General features: G+C 39.0%; 1 protein-coding gene across 8 annotated transcripts in view; it reads left to right on the top strand.

Annotated features, from left to right (window-relative positions):
- IQCA1 (IQ motif containing with AAA domain 1) overlaps positions 1 to 17,209 on the top strand; it is a 178,892-nt gene that overhangs the window by 64,535 nt on the left and 97,148 nt on the right. For all 8 annotated transcript variants that reach the window (XM_063645773.1, XM_055291068.2, XM_063645774.1 and 5 more), the window contains one exon: positions 10,939 to 11,023. In XM_063645773.1, the coding sequence (XP_063501843.1) occupies positions 10,939 to 11,023 (85 nt within the window). The remainder of the gene's footprint in view (positions 1 to 10,938; positions 11,024 to 17,209) is intronic.

The following is a 17,209-nucleotide window of genomic DNA, read 5'->3' as shown; positions in this document are numbered from 1 at the left end:
CAGTTTTTTTTCATTCTTTAAGGATAAGACATTAAATTTCAGATTATGACTAATTATATAAACCAACATGACAAAGGAAAACTAAATATGTTCATCTGTTAAAAATAGCCCAGGCGGAGTGGCTCACGCCCGTAATCCCAGCACTTTGGGAGGCTGGGGTGGACGAATCACCTGAGATCGGGAGTTTGAGACCAGCCTGGCCAGTATGGTGAAGCCCTATCTCTACTAAAAATACAAACAAACAAAAAAATTAGTCAAGCATGGTGGTACACACCTGTAGTCCCATCTACTCGGGAGGCTGAGGCATGAGAATCATTTGAACCCAGAAGGCAGAGGTTGCAGTGAGCCAATATTGTGCCACTGCCCTCCAGCCTGGGCGACAGAGCAAGACTCTGTCTAAAATTAAATAAATAATATATTTAATATTATCTTTGCCAAAAGCACCATGATAATGTAATATTATTAAATCTTAGTATGACAGTCGATGTGTTCCATAATTAAGAATTCCACGTTAGAAATGATGTACGTAAATTCTTTTTGCTTTTTCATATGTCACTAAGTTTGTTTTGAGTCCTCAAATACACTCAAGCTTTACAATACGAAAATGAAATTATGCAGTGACGTTCCTTGTAAAAGTGGTTATTGAAGGAATGTGAGTGGGACTGAAGAAAACAGTGCTGTCATTTTGACTCCTATGTATTCATGGTTTCTTTCTAAGCCCTGTCCAGGCTGGGCAATGCACGGGTCTGTGACGGAGTGTGGTCAGTTTAACAAGGTTTCAGACATGAGTCTTGTGGACAAGCACCACCTAGAGCCCAATATCCCCATCAGCCATATGATTGTGGAATCTGAGCTGCGTGAGGGCAACCTCTGCCATCTTTGAATGTCAGATGTCTGTCTCCCATCACTGCGTCTAGAATCTAGTTGGGACTAGACAGATATTTGTTGGTTGACTATATGAATGAAAGGTTGGATGGATGGACGAATGAATAAGTGAGTGATCCCACCAAAGTAACTCCTGTATAGAGAAAGAGAATCAGGTTCTGTTTGGCCCCAGAGGGTAGCTCAGTAGTCCAGGGAGTGAGATGACAGTTCAGTGTCAGAAAGTATCCAGAAGTGGATGGGCTGCCTCGGGGGAGTGAGCTCACCATCATGGGAAACATTTAAGCAGTGGCCAAGGGAATGGCTCTCAAAGTGTGTCCCAGGTCCCCAGGGTGCCTGGCTCTCAAAGTGTGTCCCAGGACCACTGGGGGCCTTCAAGACCTGTTCAGGGGATCCAAAAGCCAAACTGCTTTCAAATGAATACCAAGACATTGCTTGCTATTTTTACTTTGTTGACATTGGCACCAATGGTACAATAGTGGCAAGGCAGAACTACTGACCCAGGAATCAAGCCAGCAGCTCCAGCACAAAAGTCACTGTGGACTTCACTGCCATACACCTGCCTTTAAAAATAATTTTATTTAATCTAGGCAATACCATTCAAGACATAGGCATAGGCAAAGATTTCATGATGAAAACGCCAAAGGCAATTGCAACAAAAGCAAAATTTGACAAATGGGATCTAATTAAAGAGTTTCTGCACAGCAGAAGAAACTATCATCAGAGTGAACAGACAACCTACAGAATGGGAGAAAATTTTTGCAATCTATATATCTGACAAAGGTCTAATATCCAGAGTCTACAAGGAACTTAAACAAATATACAAGAAAAAAACAACCCCATTAAAAAGTGGGCAAAAGACATGAACAGACACTTCTCAAAAAAAAAAAAAATTCATGTGGCCAACAAATACATGAAGAAAAGCTCAACATCACTGATCATTAGAGAAATGCAAATCAAAATCACAATGAGATACCATCTCACGCCAGTCAGAATGGCAATTATTAAAGAGTCTGGAAACAACAGGTGCTGGCAAGGTTGCAGAGAAAAGGGAATGTGGAAGGGAATTGTGGAAGACAGTGTGACGATTCCTCAAAGATCTAGAGGCAGAAATACCATTTGACCTAACAATCCCATTACTGGGTATATAGCCGAAGGAGTAAAAATAATTCTATTATACAGATATCTGCATGCATATATTCATTGCAGCACCATTCACAATAGCAAAGACATGGAATCAACTCAAATGCCCATCAATAATAGACTGGATAAAGAAAATGTGGTACATATACACCATGGAATATTAAAGGAATGAGATCATGTCCTTTGCAGGGACATGGATGGAGCTGGAAGCCGTTATCCTCAGTAAACTAATGCAAGAACAGACAACCAAACACTGCATGTTCTCACTTACATGTGGGAGCTGAACAGTGAGAACAGTGAGAATCCTGTGTCCCCCACAGACACATGGAGGGGAACAACACACATGGGGGGATCAACATACTTGGACACATGGGGAGGGCCTGTTGGGGCAGGGGTGTTGGGGGGAGGGAGAGCATCAGGAAGAATAGCTAATGGACTCTGGGCTTAATACTAAGGTGATGGGTGGATCTGTGCAGCAAACCACCAAGGCGCACATCTACCTACGTAACAAACCTGTACATCCTGCTCATGTACCCCACAACTTAAAATTATTATTTTTCTTTCAACTTATTTTATTTGACAGTGTTCTCGAGGATGCAGTAAAAAAATATTGTTCAGACTTGACCCTTGAAACACATAGCTTTTTAACATTCTATGTGACAAAATCAGCAGTGCTTATAAATCCCTTCTGCCGCACACCAAAGTGTGAAGATTGTCTCCTAGAAACATCTGTGAGGGGGTTAAGGCTCAGACTGAACCAGCCATTTCTTAATGGAACATCATTTTTCCCTTGAGAAGACAACTGACAAACTCTGGACTTTGGGTTTTGGGGAGACTTTTCCTCAAAAGTGAATCAGATGAACCTAAAGAAGAACAAACCATCAACAACAGTTGTTGCCAATGGTAAAATTTGAGCTTTCCAGAAAAAATTATGATTTTGGAAAATTTGTATTCACTCCTATGAGTTGGAGAGGTTCCCATGACTTAGACCTTCCATTATAAGATCTGTGGTGTTATCAATGAATGTGGTTTTCAATATGATGAAATATATCAACTGTGGGAAGACCCACATAATTCTGCAAACCATTGTTTTCCAGTGACCAAGACCTGAGGACACAAAATCATGCATGGGTAAAAGGTCTATTCCAGGCATAAGACAGGTCCAGGGATTTTCATGTGACAGAGAGGGGGAAAGTTCATTGATATGGGTTCAGATTCCACATCACAGCTAGCCTGCAGGAAGCTACCAGTTGTCTAGCTGTGGTGTAGTATCAAAGCAGAATATTCACAGTTAGCTAAAAGGGCCATTAAAATACTTCTTCTTGTTCTATGTACTCATCCATGTGAGACCAGATTTTCTTCCTATACTTCAACCAAAACAAAAGATTTCAACAGACTGAGTGCAGAAACAGATATAAGCATCCAGTTAGTTGCCATTCAGCCAGACACAAAAGAGACTTGAAAAGATGCAAAGCTGTGACATTCTTCTCACTCATTTTTTCCTTTAGTTTTGGAAAATATATTTATTATCCATAAAATGTTATTTATGTTAATATATATGAGCTTACTTTATTTTTAAATTAAAATACATATTTTATAAATTTCTAAGCTTTATTTGTTCATTTTGGAGATAGGATCTCGTTCTGTCACCCAGTCTGGAGTGCAGTGGTGTAGTCATGGCCCACTTCAGCCTCAAATTCCTGGACTCAAGTGATCCTCCCACCTCAGCCTTTCAAAGTGTTGGGATTATAGGCGTGAAACACTGTGCCCAGCCAGATTTAATATTTAACACAGTAAATTATTGATAGCTGTAACTCATCTAGCAAAAACTCTTTGGGATCCTCAAAAATTAATAAAAATATAAAGGGCTTCTGAGGCCAAAAGTTTGGGAACCAGTTTTTTTTTTTTTATATACTTTTAAGTTTTAGGGTACATGTGCACAATGTGCAGGTTTGTTACATATGTATACCTGTGCCATTTTGGTGTGCTGCACCCATTAACTCATCATTTAGCATTAGGTATATCTCCTAATGCTGTCCCTCCCCCCTCCCCCCACCCCACAACAGTCCCTGGAGTGTGATGTTCCCCTTCCTGTGTCCATGTGTTCTCATTGTTCAATTCCCACCTATGAGTGAGAACATGCGGTGTTTGGTTTTTTGTCCTTGCGATAGTTTACTGAGAATGATGGTTTCCAGTTTGATCCATGTCCCTACAAAGGACATGAACTCATCATTTTTTATGGCTGCATAGTATTCCATGGTGTATATGTGCCACATTTTCTTAATCCAGTCTATCATTGATGGACATTTGGGTTGGTTCCAAGTCTTTGCTATTGTGAATAGTGCCGCAATAAACATACGTGTGCATGTGTCTTTATGGCAGCATGATTTACAGTCCTTTGGGTATATACCCAGTAATGGGATGGCTGGGTCAAATGGTATTTCTAGTTCTAGATCCCTGAGGAATCGCCACACTGACTTCCACAATGGTTGAACTAGTTTACAGTCCCACCAACAGTGTAAAAGTGTTCCAATTTCTCCACATCCTCTCCAGCACCTGTTGTTTCCTGACTTTTTAATGATGGCCATTCTAACTGGTGTGAGATGGTATCTCATTGTGGTTTTGATTTGCATTTCTCTGATGGCCAGTGAAGATGAGCATTTTTTCATGTGTCTTTTGGCTGCATAAATGTCTTCTTTTGAGAAGTGTCTGTTCATGTCCTTCGCCCACTTTTTGATGGGGTTGTTTGTTTTTTTCTTGTAAATTTGTTTGAGTTCATTATAGATTCTGGATATTAGCCCTTTGTCAGATGAGTAGGTTGCGAAAATTTTCTCCCATTTTGTAGGTTGCCTGTTCACTCTGATGGTAGTTTCTTTTGCTGTGTAGAAGCTCTTTAGTTTAATTAGATCCCATTTGTCAATTCTGGCTTTTGTTGCCATTGCTTTTGGTGTTTTAGACATGAAGTCCTTGCCCATGCCTATGTCCTGAATGGTATTGCCTAGGTTTTCTTCTAGGGTTTTTATGGTTTTAGGTCTAACATGTAAGTCTTTAATCCATCTTGAATTAATTTTTGTATAAGGTGTAAGGAAGGGATCCAGTTTCAGCTTTCTACATATGGCTAGCCAGTTTTCCTAGCACCATTTATTAAATAGGGAATCCTTTCCCCATTTCTTGTTTTTGTCAGTTTTGTCAAAGATCAGATAGTTGTAGATATGTGGCATTATTTCTGAGGGCTCTGTTCTGAACCATTGATCTATGTCTCTGTTGTGGTACCAGTACCATGCTGTTTTGGTTACTGTAGCCTTGTAGTATAGTTTGAAGTCAGGTAGCGTGATGCCTCCAGCTTTGTTCTTTTGGCTTAGGATTGACTTGGCGATGCGGGCTCTTTTTTGGTTCCATATGAACTTTAAAGTAGTTTTTTTCAATTCTGTGAAGAAAGTCATTGGTAGCTTGATGGGGATGGCATTGAATCTATAAATTACCTTGGGCAGTATGGCCATTTTCACGATATTGTTTCTTCCAACCCATGAGCATGGAATGTTCTTCCATTTGTTTGTTTCCTCTTTTATTTCATTGAGCAGTGGTTTGTAGTTCTCCTTGAAGAGGTCCTTCACATCCCTTGTAAGTTGGATTCCTAGGTATTTTATTCTCTTTGAAGCAATTGTAAATGGGAGTTCACTCATGATTTGGCTCTCTGTTTGTCTGTGGTTGGTGTACAAGAATGCTTGTGATTTTTGTACATTGATTTTGCATCCTGAGACTTTGCTGAAGTTGCTTATCAGCTTAAGAAGATTTTGGGCTGAGACAATGGGGTTTTCTAGATATACAATCATGTCATCTGCAAACAGGGACAATTTGACTTCCTCTTTTCCTAATTGAATACCCTTTATTTCCTTCTCCTGCCTGATTGCTCTGGCCAGAACTTCCAGCACTACGTTGAATAGGAGCGGTGAGAGAGGGCATCCCTGTCTTGTGCCAGTTTTCAGAGGGAATGCTTCCAGTTTTTGCCCATTCAGTATGATATTGGCTGTGGGTTTGTCGTAGATAGCTCTTATTATTTTGAGATACGTCCCATCAGTACCTAATTTATTGAGAGTTTTTAGCATGAAGCATTGTTGAATTTTGTCAAAGGCCTTTTCTGCATCTATTGAGATAATCATGTGGTTTTTGTCTTTGGTTCTGTTTATATGCTGGATTACATTTATTGATTTGCGTATGTGGAACCAGCCTTGCATCCCAGGGATGAAGCCCACTTGATCATGGTGGATAAGCTTTTTGATGTGCTGCTGGATTCGGTTTGCCAGTATTTTATTGAGGATTTTTGCATCAATGTTCATCAAGGATATTGGTCTGAAATTCTCTTTTTTGGTTGTGTCTCTGCCGGGCTTTGGTATCAGGATGATGCTGGCCTCATACAATGTGTTAGGGAGGATTCCCTCTTTTTCTATCGATTGGAATAGTTACAGAAGGAATGGTACCAGTTCCTCCTTGTACCTCTGGTAGAATTTGGCTGTGAATCCATCAGGTCCTGGACTCTTTTTGGTTGGTAAGCTATTGATTATTGCCACAATTTCAGAGCCTGTTATTGGTCTTTTCAGAGATTCAACTTCTTCCTGGTTTAGTCTTGGGAGGGTGTATTTGTCAAGGAATTTATCCATTTCTTCTAGATTTTCTAGTTTATTTGCATAGAGGTGTTTTTAATATTCTCTGATGGTAGATTGTATTTCTATGGGATCAGTGGTGATATCCCCTTTATCATTTTTTATTGCATCTATTTGATTCTTCTCTCTTTTCTTCTTTATTAGTCTTGCTAGTGGTCTATCAATTTTGTTGATCTTTTCAAAAAACCAGGTCCTGGATTCATTAATTTTTTGAAGGGTTTTTTGTGTCTCTATTTCCTTCAGTTCTGCTCTGATCTTAGTTATTTCTTGCCTTCTGCTGGCTTTTGAATGTGTTTGCTCTTGCTTTTCTAGTTCTTTTAATTGTGATGTTAGGGTGTCAATTTTGGATCATTCCTGCTTTCTCTTGTGGGCATTTAGTGCTATAAATTTCCCTCTACACACTGCTTTGAATGTGTCCCAGAGATTCTGGTATGTTGTGTCTTTGTTCTCGTTGGTTTCAAAGAACATCTTTATTTCTGCCTTCATTTCGTTATGTACCCATAGTCATTCAGGAGCAGGTTGTTCAGTTTCCATGTAGTTGAGCGGTTTTGAGTGATTTTCTTGATCCTGAGTTCTAGTTTGATTGCACTGTGGTCTGAGAGACAGTTTGTTATAATTTCTGTTCTTTTACATTTGCTGAGGAGAGCTTTACTTCCAACTATGTGGTCAATTTTGGAATAGGTGTGGTGTGGTGCTGAGAAAAATGTATATTCTGTTGATTTGGGGTGGAGAGTTCTGTAGATGTCTATTAGGTCTGCTTGGTGCAGAGCTGAGTTCAATTCCTGGGTATCCTTGTTAACTTTCTTTCTCGTTGCTAGTTCGTTGATCTGTCCAATGTTGACAGTGGGGTGTTAAAATCTCCCATTATTATTGTGTGGGAATTTAAGTCTCTTTGTAGGTCACTCAGGACTTGCTTTATGAATCTGGGTGCTCCTGTGTTGGGTGCATATATATTTAGGATAGTTAGCTCTTCTTGTTGAATTGATCCCTTTACCATTATGTAATGGCCTTCTTTGTCTCTTTTTATCTTTGTTGGTTTAAAGTCTGTTTTATCAGAGACTAGGATTGCAACCCCTGCCTTTTTTTGTTTTCCATTTGTTTGGTAGATCTTCCTCCATCCCTTTATTTTGAGTCTATGTGTGTCTCTGCATGTGAGATGGGTTTCCTGAATACAGTACACTGATGGGTCTTGACTCCTTATCCAATTTGCCAGTATGTGTCTTTTAATTGGAGCATTTAGCCCATTTACATTTAAAGTTAATATTGTTATGTGTGAATTTGATCCTGTCATTATGATGTTATTTGGTTATTTTGCTTGTTAGTTGATGCAGTTTCTTCCTAGCCTCGATGGTCTTTACAATTTGGCATGTTTTTGCAGTGGCTCGTACCGGTTGTTCCTTTCCATGTTTAGTGCTTCCTTCAGGAGCTCTTTTAGGGTAGGCCTGGTGGTGACAAAATCACTCAGCATTTGCTTGTCTGTAAAGTATTTTATTTCTCCTTCACTTATGAAGCTTAGTTTAGCTGGATATGAGATTCTGGGTTGAAAATTCTTTTCTTTAAGAGTGTTGAATATCGGCCCCCACTCTCTTCTGGCTTGTAGAGTTTCTGCTGAAAGATCAGCTGTTAGTCTGATGGGCTTCCCTTTGTGGGTAACCCGACCTTTCTCTCTGGCCGCCCTTAACATTTTTTCCTTCGTTTCAACTTTGGTGAATCTGACAGTGTCTTGGAGTTGCTCTTCTCGAGGAGTATCTTTGTGGCGTTCTCTGTATTTCCTGAATCTGAATGTTGGCCTGCCTCGCTAGATTGGGGAAGTTCTCCTGGATAATATCTTGCAGAGTGTTTTCCAACTTGGTTCCATTCTCCCCGTCACTTTCAGGTACACCAGTCAGACGTAGGTTTGGTCTTTTCACATAGTCCCATATTTCTTGGAGGCTTTGTTTGTTTCTTTTTATTCTTTTTTCTCTAAACTTCTCTTCTTGCTTCATTTCATTCATTTCATCTTCCGTTGCTGATACCCTTTCTTCCAGTTGATCGCGTCGGCTACCGAGGCTTCTGCAATCTTCACGTAGTTCTCCAAACTTGGCTTTCAGCTCCATCAGCTCCTTTAAGCCCTTCTCTGCATTGGTTATCTTAGTTATACATTCATCTATTTTTTTTTTAAAGTTTTTAACTTCTTTGCCATTGGTTTGAATTTCCTCCCATAGCTCGGAGTAGCTTGATCGTCTGAAGCCTTCTTCTCTCAACTCGTCAAAGTCATTCTCCATCCAGCTTTGTTCCATTGCTGGTGAGGAACTGCGTTCCTTTGGAGGAGGAGAGGCACTCTGCTTTTTAGAGTTTCCAGTTTTTCTGCTCTGTTTTTTCCCCATCTTTGTGGTTTTATCTACTTTTGGTCTTTTTTTTTTTTTTTTTTTTTTTTTTGAGACGGAGTCTTGCTCTGTCACCCAGGCTGGAGTGCAGTGGCGCAATCTCGGCTCACTGCAAGCTCCGCCTCCCGGGTTCACGCCATTCTCCTGCCTCTACTTTTGGTCTTTGATGATGGTGATGTACAGATGGGTTTTTGGTGTGGGTGTCCTTTCTGTTTGTTAGTTTTCCTTCTACCAGACAGGACCCTCAGCTGCAGGTCTGCTGGAGTTTGCTAGAGGTCCACTCCAGACCCTGTTTTGCTGGGTGTCAGCAGCGGTGGCTGCAGAACAGCGGATTTTCATGGACTACAAATTCAGCTGTCTGATTGTTCCTCTGGAAGTTTTGTCTCAGAGGAGTACCTGGCCAAGTGAGGTGTCAGTCTGTACCTGCTGGGGGGGTGCCTCCCAGTTAGGCTGCTCGGGGGCCAGGGACCCACTTTAGCAGGCAGTCTGTCCGTTCTCAGATCTCCAGCTGCGTGCTGGGAGAACCACTACTCTCTTCAAAGCTGTCAGACAGGGACATTTAAGACTGCTGAGGTTCCTGCTGACTTTTTGTTTGTCTGTGCCCTGCCCCCAGAGGTGGAGCCTACAGAAGCAGGCAGGCCTCCTTGAGCTGTGGTGGGCTCCACCCAGTTCGAGCTTCTTGGCTGCTTTGTTTACCTAAGCAAGCCTGGGCAATGGCGGGCGCCCCTCCCCCAGCCTGGCTGCCACCTTGCAGTTTGATCTCAGACTGCTGTGCTAGCAATCAGCGAGACTCCGTGGGCGTAGGACCCTCTGAGCCAGGTGGAGGACACAATCTCCTGGTGTGCCGTTTTCCAAGCCCGTTGGAAAAGCACAGTATTAGGGTGGGACTGACCCGATTTTCCAGGTGCCATCTGTTACCCCTTTCTTTGACTAGGAAAGGGAACTCCCTGACCCCTTGCACTTCCCGAGTGAGGCAATGCCTCGCCCTGCTTCGGCTCGTGCCCAGTGCGCTGCACCGACTGTCCTGCACCCACTGTTTGGCACTCCCTAGTGAGATGAACCTGGTACCTCAGATGGAAATGCAGAAATCACCCGTCTTCTGCGTTGTTCATGCTGGGAGCTGTAGACCGGAGCTGTTCCTATTCGGCCATCTTGGCTCTACCCCAGGAACCAGTTTTTTAAGAGCCATTTTAAACATGGTGGTCACCTCTAAACCTCAGATTCTGTACTTCTGTAAATTAATGGAACTAACTTGGCAGGTAGTCTTACGTACAATAAATATAACATTCATGTCAAAGTCAATTTCTTTTAAGAATAATAACTATCTACCCCTTCTGAAATTCTCAACATTAAATTTCAAAGTCTGCTTTTTTAAAATGTAGAAATTATGTGGTTACGGAAAAATAATACTATTTGGAACTCATAAAACATAGGGCCTCAGACTTAACTAAAACCTGAAGCATGGGTGTGTTGTTTCACACATTATTACTAACTGTGTAATTTCAACAACTCCATCCTTCTGTTTAGTATGAAAATCCTGTGTTTATCCTCAATTTTAAACAGGAAGAAATGGTTTGTGCTTCTGTCTTCATTCTTAACTCAAACACAGAGCATCTCAACATTAAAAAAAAAAGGAGGAAAAAAATACAATCTGTTTTAAAGAGGGATGTTTGCATCAGACTAACAATTCTCTAGAGGAAGGAAACCTGCTGCTGAATGTCATCAGTACCTTCAGTTTCTTCAAGACACCATGCCCGGCCCTTGATCTGCAGGGAACCCTCCACCCTTAATGACCATCACTCATTTAAATGAACATAAGCAAATAAATGGGGTATCTAACAAGAGAGGACTTCATTTCTATTTTAATGTGCTATTTTTTTCTACAGAAATTTAACCGGGACATTTCCTGACTACCCTGACATTGAAGAAGGAGGATCAGCTATTATTTTTTCTAACAAGACCATACAACAGGTACAAATATGCTTGAGATATAAAATATAAATATATCAAATGACATTTCTTTAAACTTTAAAATTAATGAGTTTATGGCGTTATTAGGTCTTGGTTATTTTCCTACAAATATTTACTTGGAAATACTTTTGGGTGTTCATCATTGTACACACTTTCATGTTTATTCAAAATCAGTTCTTTTTTTTTCCCATCTTATCTTTGAAAGAGATGTGATGATGTGTGAAAGTCGTTTTCTTAGTAAATTCTGAGTCGCTTGGCTGCAGGAGCCTTTCATGTTCTGGTCCCAGCTTCCCTCTCCCCCTCATCTCCAAGCCCCACCTCCTCAGCAGGCCCTTGGCTCCAGCAGTCCACTCACCTGTGCTCCTGGCTCATGCCACTGCTCCGCTGGGTGTGCCATGCTCTTCCTGAGTTCTGGGCGCCTTTCTGCTTAGCTCCTGCTCCCCTGTCAAGACCCAACTCCTTGCCTTTTTTCGAGTGAAACACCTTTGATCATCTCTGTAGATGCTTCTGTGGCATTTGATGAAATTGACATTTAAAACTATTTTTTTAATGTCTTCATAAACTAGGAATAGGAAAATTCTTCTTAGCTTCACAGTATTTAGCATAGAAACCAAGAGAAGATTTGCATTTTACTTAATCATGAGGCATTAGAGGCATTGTCAAAGTGAAAATCAATAAGGACAATTTGTCTTATCTCCTGAGTAAAATTTTCCCCAACTGCCCACAACCTGGGTGACTAACCCTTCCTCTAAAGCCCTGTGCTATTAACATCACTCATTTGACATTTACCCTATGCTACTTCACATGGACACCTTTCTTTTAATGCAGGGGGCCTTCAAACATACAGCATTTTATTTGAATTTCTATTAAACTGGTTCACCATTTACCAGCTTGTATCATAACATTCATGTGCATGCTTTATCTCTTCCTTAGCCTGTCAACTTCTCAAGAGGAAGGACTTTTACTTTGCATATATAAACATTCAACAAATATTTGCTGAACAAAAGAACAGAAGGCTTATCTTCTCCATGAGATTATAAACCTTCTGAGGGCAAGAACCATATTTTACGATTCTTTAAAATCATAGAATTGAGTGCATAGTAAGTGCTCACTATTTATTTAGTTTTTCTTAATAATGATAATATTAGTTTTACAGCCATGAGAACATAGTCTCTCATTTTTTTAATTAAATTAAAAACATTTTCTTTTTTAAGGAAATAAAATTGTTAGGTTAAATCTGTTGGAAAAAAAAAATGTCAAAATCAAGAAAAGAATAGTTGCTATCAGAACTATTGGTGAATATTTCCTTGGACATTCTAAAAAATGCCAAACAGATAAGAAAAAGGAAAGAAGTGATAAATATTTTAAAGTGATAATTTTATCATTGCTTTAAGATCATGTAATTATCTCCCTAGGAAACCCAATACATTTAACAAGAAATTATATTGACAAATTATACAGAATTGTACAGAATTACGCTGACAAAATCTCACTGAAGAAAATGAAAGAAGACTTGAATGATAGACTGAACAATTATTTATCTGGATAAAAAGACTCAATAAAGTACAAATACACACTATCTTTTTATTATTCTATGAAGTTAATGCAATTCCAATTAAAATCAAAACAAGTTTTTATTGACATAATTATTTTCAAGTATCTGAAAAATGAATGCATGGAAATATCCCAAAAGTTTTTTTAAAAAACTATAATAGGGAACTTTCCATATTAATATAAAATAAATTATAAAGATATAAAGTAGCCAAAACACCACAGTGTTGGAAAATGAATAGACAGATAGCAACAAAATTAACATTTGTTGGACAAATATTCTGTGCCAGGTACTATGCAAGCACTTTATATAAGTCAACTCATTTGATTCTTCCAAACTATGAAGATCAAAAATTTGGCCAAATTAGTTGTGGAGCTGAGGTTCAAATTCAAGGAGTCTGACTTTAGAATAGTGTGCTCAGAAACTTAGTCAGGTACATGTATCAGAATTCAGTAGTATACTGATGACATTTCAAATAAATGGGGAAGGACAGACTAATGAATAATATTATTTAATAAATAATAACTGGCTCACCATTTGGCAAAATCAAGTAGAGCCTTCCTTATTACACAAAACAAATTTCAGATGAATTAAATATTTACATGTAAAAATGTTAAACCACAAATTACTAAAGAAATTGTTTGAATTGGAGAAAAATTTCATAAGCATGTCACCATAGGCAAACACCATGAAGAGAATCTGCCCACATACTTAACTACACAAAACTCAAATAGCAAAATGGCCAAAAAAAAATCACAAATGAAGTTCAAGGTGTATAACAACTGAGGAAAAACATTTGCAACATATATGACAATGGGTATTTTTCATATATAAATATTTCTCAGAAAATAATAACAAAAGTTGGAACACCCCGATAAAAAAGCAAAGAATATAAACAGGAATTTAACATAAGAAAAAATTTTAAAACTCACTGGCAAATAAATGTATAAAGTAATGTTGCCATATCTCTTTTCACGTATAGGACTGGTAAAGATTTTAAGTCATTGAAATGACTGGAGTTGGTGTGCATGTGGGAAAAAGTCACTCTCATACATTGCTACTGGATATGTAAATTAGCATGACATTTTTAAGTGACGTGGATCAAACAAATATCAAAACTTTTCATGTGTATGTGCTTTGGCTCATAAATGCTTTTTGAGGAATTTATACTAAAGAAATAATAATAAGAGAAGTTGTCATAGGTCAGAGGTCAACATCCTTTTTTTGTAAAAGGACAAACAGTAAATATTTTAGGCACATACATTCTCTGCTGGCACTACTCAACTCTGCCAGTATGGCACTGATATGCTTTGTCTCTGTGTCCCCACCCAAATCTCATCTCAAATCCCCATATGTCAAGGGAGAGACCTGATGGGGGTGGTTTCCCCCAGACTGTTCTTGTGATCGTGAGTTCTCACAAGATCTGATGGTTTTATAAGGGGGCTCTTCCCCCTTTGTGCTCTTTCTGTCTCTCCTACCACCACGTAAGACATGCTTGCTTTCCCTTCCGCCATGATTGTAAGTTTCCTGATGCCTCCCCAGCCATGTGGAACTGTGAGTCAATTAAACCCCTTTTCTTTATAAATTACCCAGTCTCAGGCAGTTCTTTATAGCAATGTGAGAATGGACTAATACAGGCATCAGAGAAGCCATAGACAACATGTAAATGATGGGCATGGCTCTGTTCCAATCACACTTCATTTCAAAAATGGGCAGGCAGCCGGCCAGAGCCGGCCCATGTGCCATAATTTGCTGACCCCTGCCATGGATGCTGTTCACGTCTGCCGTGTTTATTGCATTGACAAAGAAGAAAACAGCCTGATGTTCTTTAGCAGGGAATTCGTTAAGTAACATGAAGTTCTCTGCAGCAATAAAAACCAGGCTTTAGCTCAGGGTTTCAGGACTTCAGCATGACTGACCCTGCTGTCGGCCTCCCTGTGTTCCTGTGCTCCCCTCCAAGAGCCCTCAGAGTTAAGCAAACAGGAATTGCTCTTCCTTCACTTCTTCATCAGAAACCAACCTCCACTCCCAAAGGCTGCCTCAGCCCTCTAGAGGACTCCTCCCTCCTCCACTGAATTCCGTGAGCACTAAATATTGACCCTATTATTTGGCAGTTTGTCAAGCCCTGCCTTGAGTGATTGTCATTTTGATTTGGGGTTGTTTCACTTTTTTTATGTATTTAGGTGTTGTCTCGCCAGCTAAATTGCCAGGCACAAGTTGTGTCTTGAAAGTCCATGGCAAGCATCCAGACACATTTTATGTTCAGTTAGAAAGGTAGCGATTATAGGATTAAGAATGTTGGTAGAACATCTAAATTGCCCTGAGAAACATTAAAAAATACTAGTCAAAAGAAAATCAAGAATGTCTGGTTAACACATTGAAAGAGAACAGAGGAGACCACAAAGCAGCTTAGCCTTGAAAGACAGATGATTGAAGAGTCAGAACGTCATGGTGATTACAAATCACAGTTCCCGTACACACTAGACCTGCAACCTTAGACAAGCTTCATCCCCCCACCCCCTGATTCAGTTTTCTCATCTGTTAATGGAGATTACTAGCAACACCTACCTCCCTGCACTGCAGTAATAATTAGATGAGACAATACACGTGAGGTACTTAGAACAGAGCTTGGCACATTGAGACCCTTCAGAAAATTGTAGCAGTTGTTACTAATGTCAATAGTAGCAGTAATAGTAGCCATTGTAGTCATAGTATAAAGAGAGAGTAGGCCAAGCATTATCATTATAACAGTATACATACAAGGTGAAATATATATTAATAAAACACAAAAATAATATAAATGCTTTTTATGAAATGAGCATAACATTGATTCAAAACCCGCAAAAAAGATTGAACACAAAAAAAGACACAGATCAGTCTCCCTTATGAGTATTAACACAAACATTTTAACTAAAGTATTAGCACACTAAAACCAGCACCACATTAAATTAGTAAAACACCACAAGTGGTGATTATTCCAGGATGCAAGAATGGTTTGGGTTAAGGATGTCTATGAATGCACTGCATCGTATTAAAAAATCCGAAAGGGAAAACCATAAGCTCCTCATTATGGAGGCTGCAAGGGCATTTTACAAATTTAACATCCATTCTTGATATTTAAAAATAGAACTCTACAAAATTGGAATAGATGGATACTTGTTGAACATTATAAAATATTTCTTAGTTCAAAACCCAGTGTCATGCTTAAAGAAATTCACTAGAAACATTTCCACTAATGAGTGTCAGGAAAAATCAAGAATGGCCATCATCACCACTACTATTTAACATTGTCCCATAGGAACTACTAAACAATATATCCCCTTTCTTGTGTTCTAAAGGGGAACAGAAGAGGCAAATGATCACCTTTTGCACATATGTTCAATATTTAGAAGAGCAAAGAGAATAAAGAGCAAAAAAGCAAAAAGAATAAACTAAAAAACTACTTCAAATAATATAAGAAGCAAGATGGGGGGATTACAAAGTTAATATGCAGAAAGCAATCGCTATTGTGCATCCAAACAGTAGCTAGCTAGAAAATATAATGTAAGAGACCATTTACAACAGCAACAATGCAAAGAGAAAATACCCAGGAATAAGCTTAATGATAAATGTACATTCTACATGAAGAAAAGCTTACAACACTCCTGAGGGATGCGAAGAAATGGAAAAGCATATCGTGCTCATAGGTAGGAATGCTCACACCATACATACCTTGACTCCTAAACATCATCTATAAACATAATATGATCCAAATGAAAATACCAATAGCATTATATTGGGGCATTGGCGGGGAGGAGGCAGGGAGGATAACCAAACTAAACTTTAAGTAGAAAGCAAATAACCAAGAATAACCAGTGGAATTCTGAAAATGAAGCATAATGAGGAGGAACTAGCCTTGCCAGGTATGAAAACATCTTCTTAGGAGCCCATTGGCACAGACAGAAGACTAAAAAGGCACATCAATGGAAAAGAACAGAAAATCAAGAAATAGACCCAAATACATATGGAAATTTATAATAAAGACAGCATCTCAAATGTGAAAGGAAAAAAGGAAATAAATGGTATAAGAAGAGCCAGGTTATCATCTAAGAAAAAAGAAAATTAAATTCCTAAGTCTTTATACTTCACTTTGGAATGGTTCCAAATGGATCAAACACTTAACGTATAAAACAAAACAAAACACAAAAGGACTAGAAGAAGCTAAGAAATAAATATGTCATAACCTCAGAATGGGAAAGATTTTTCTAATTATGGTAAAACCCAGGAATCATAGCAGAAAAAAAATTGATAAATTCAACTACACACACAAAATTGTTTTAATCCTACGTGGAAACAATGACCCTGAGTAAGGGAAATGGCAGATGACACCCTGAGAGAATTATTTGTGATGAGTATCACAGACAAGAGACCTTTCTTCTAATATGTAAGGAACTCCTACAGCTCTATAAGAAAAAGATTAATAACCCAATACAAAAAAACAGCAAAAGGATTTGAATAGACAGTTCTCAGAAAAGAAAACTCAAATGAATTCAAAACATAATAAAAGATGTTCAACATATGAAAAGACGATCAACCTCACACATGTAAGAGAAATGCAAATTAAAACTACACTGACAGACAAAATTGATCAATTG

Source organism: Symphalangus syndactylus, chromosome 8 (genome assembly GCF_028878055.3).
Source record: "Symphalangus syndactylus isolate Jambi chromosome 8, NHGRI_mSymSyn1-v2.1_pri, whole genome shotgun sequence".
NCBI classification, from domain to species: Eukaryota; Metazoa; Chordata; class Mammalia; order Primates; family Hylobatidae; genus Symphalangus; species Symphalangus syndactylus.
This window is presented reverse-complemented; position numbering and strand designations above follow the sequence as displayed.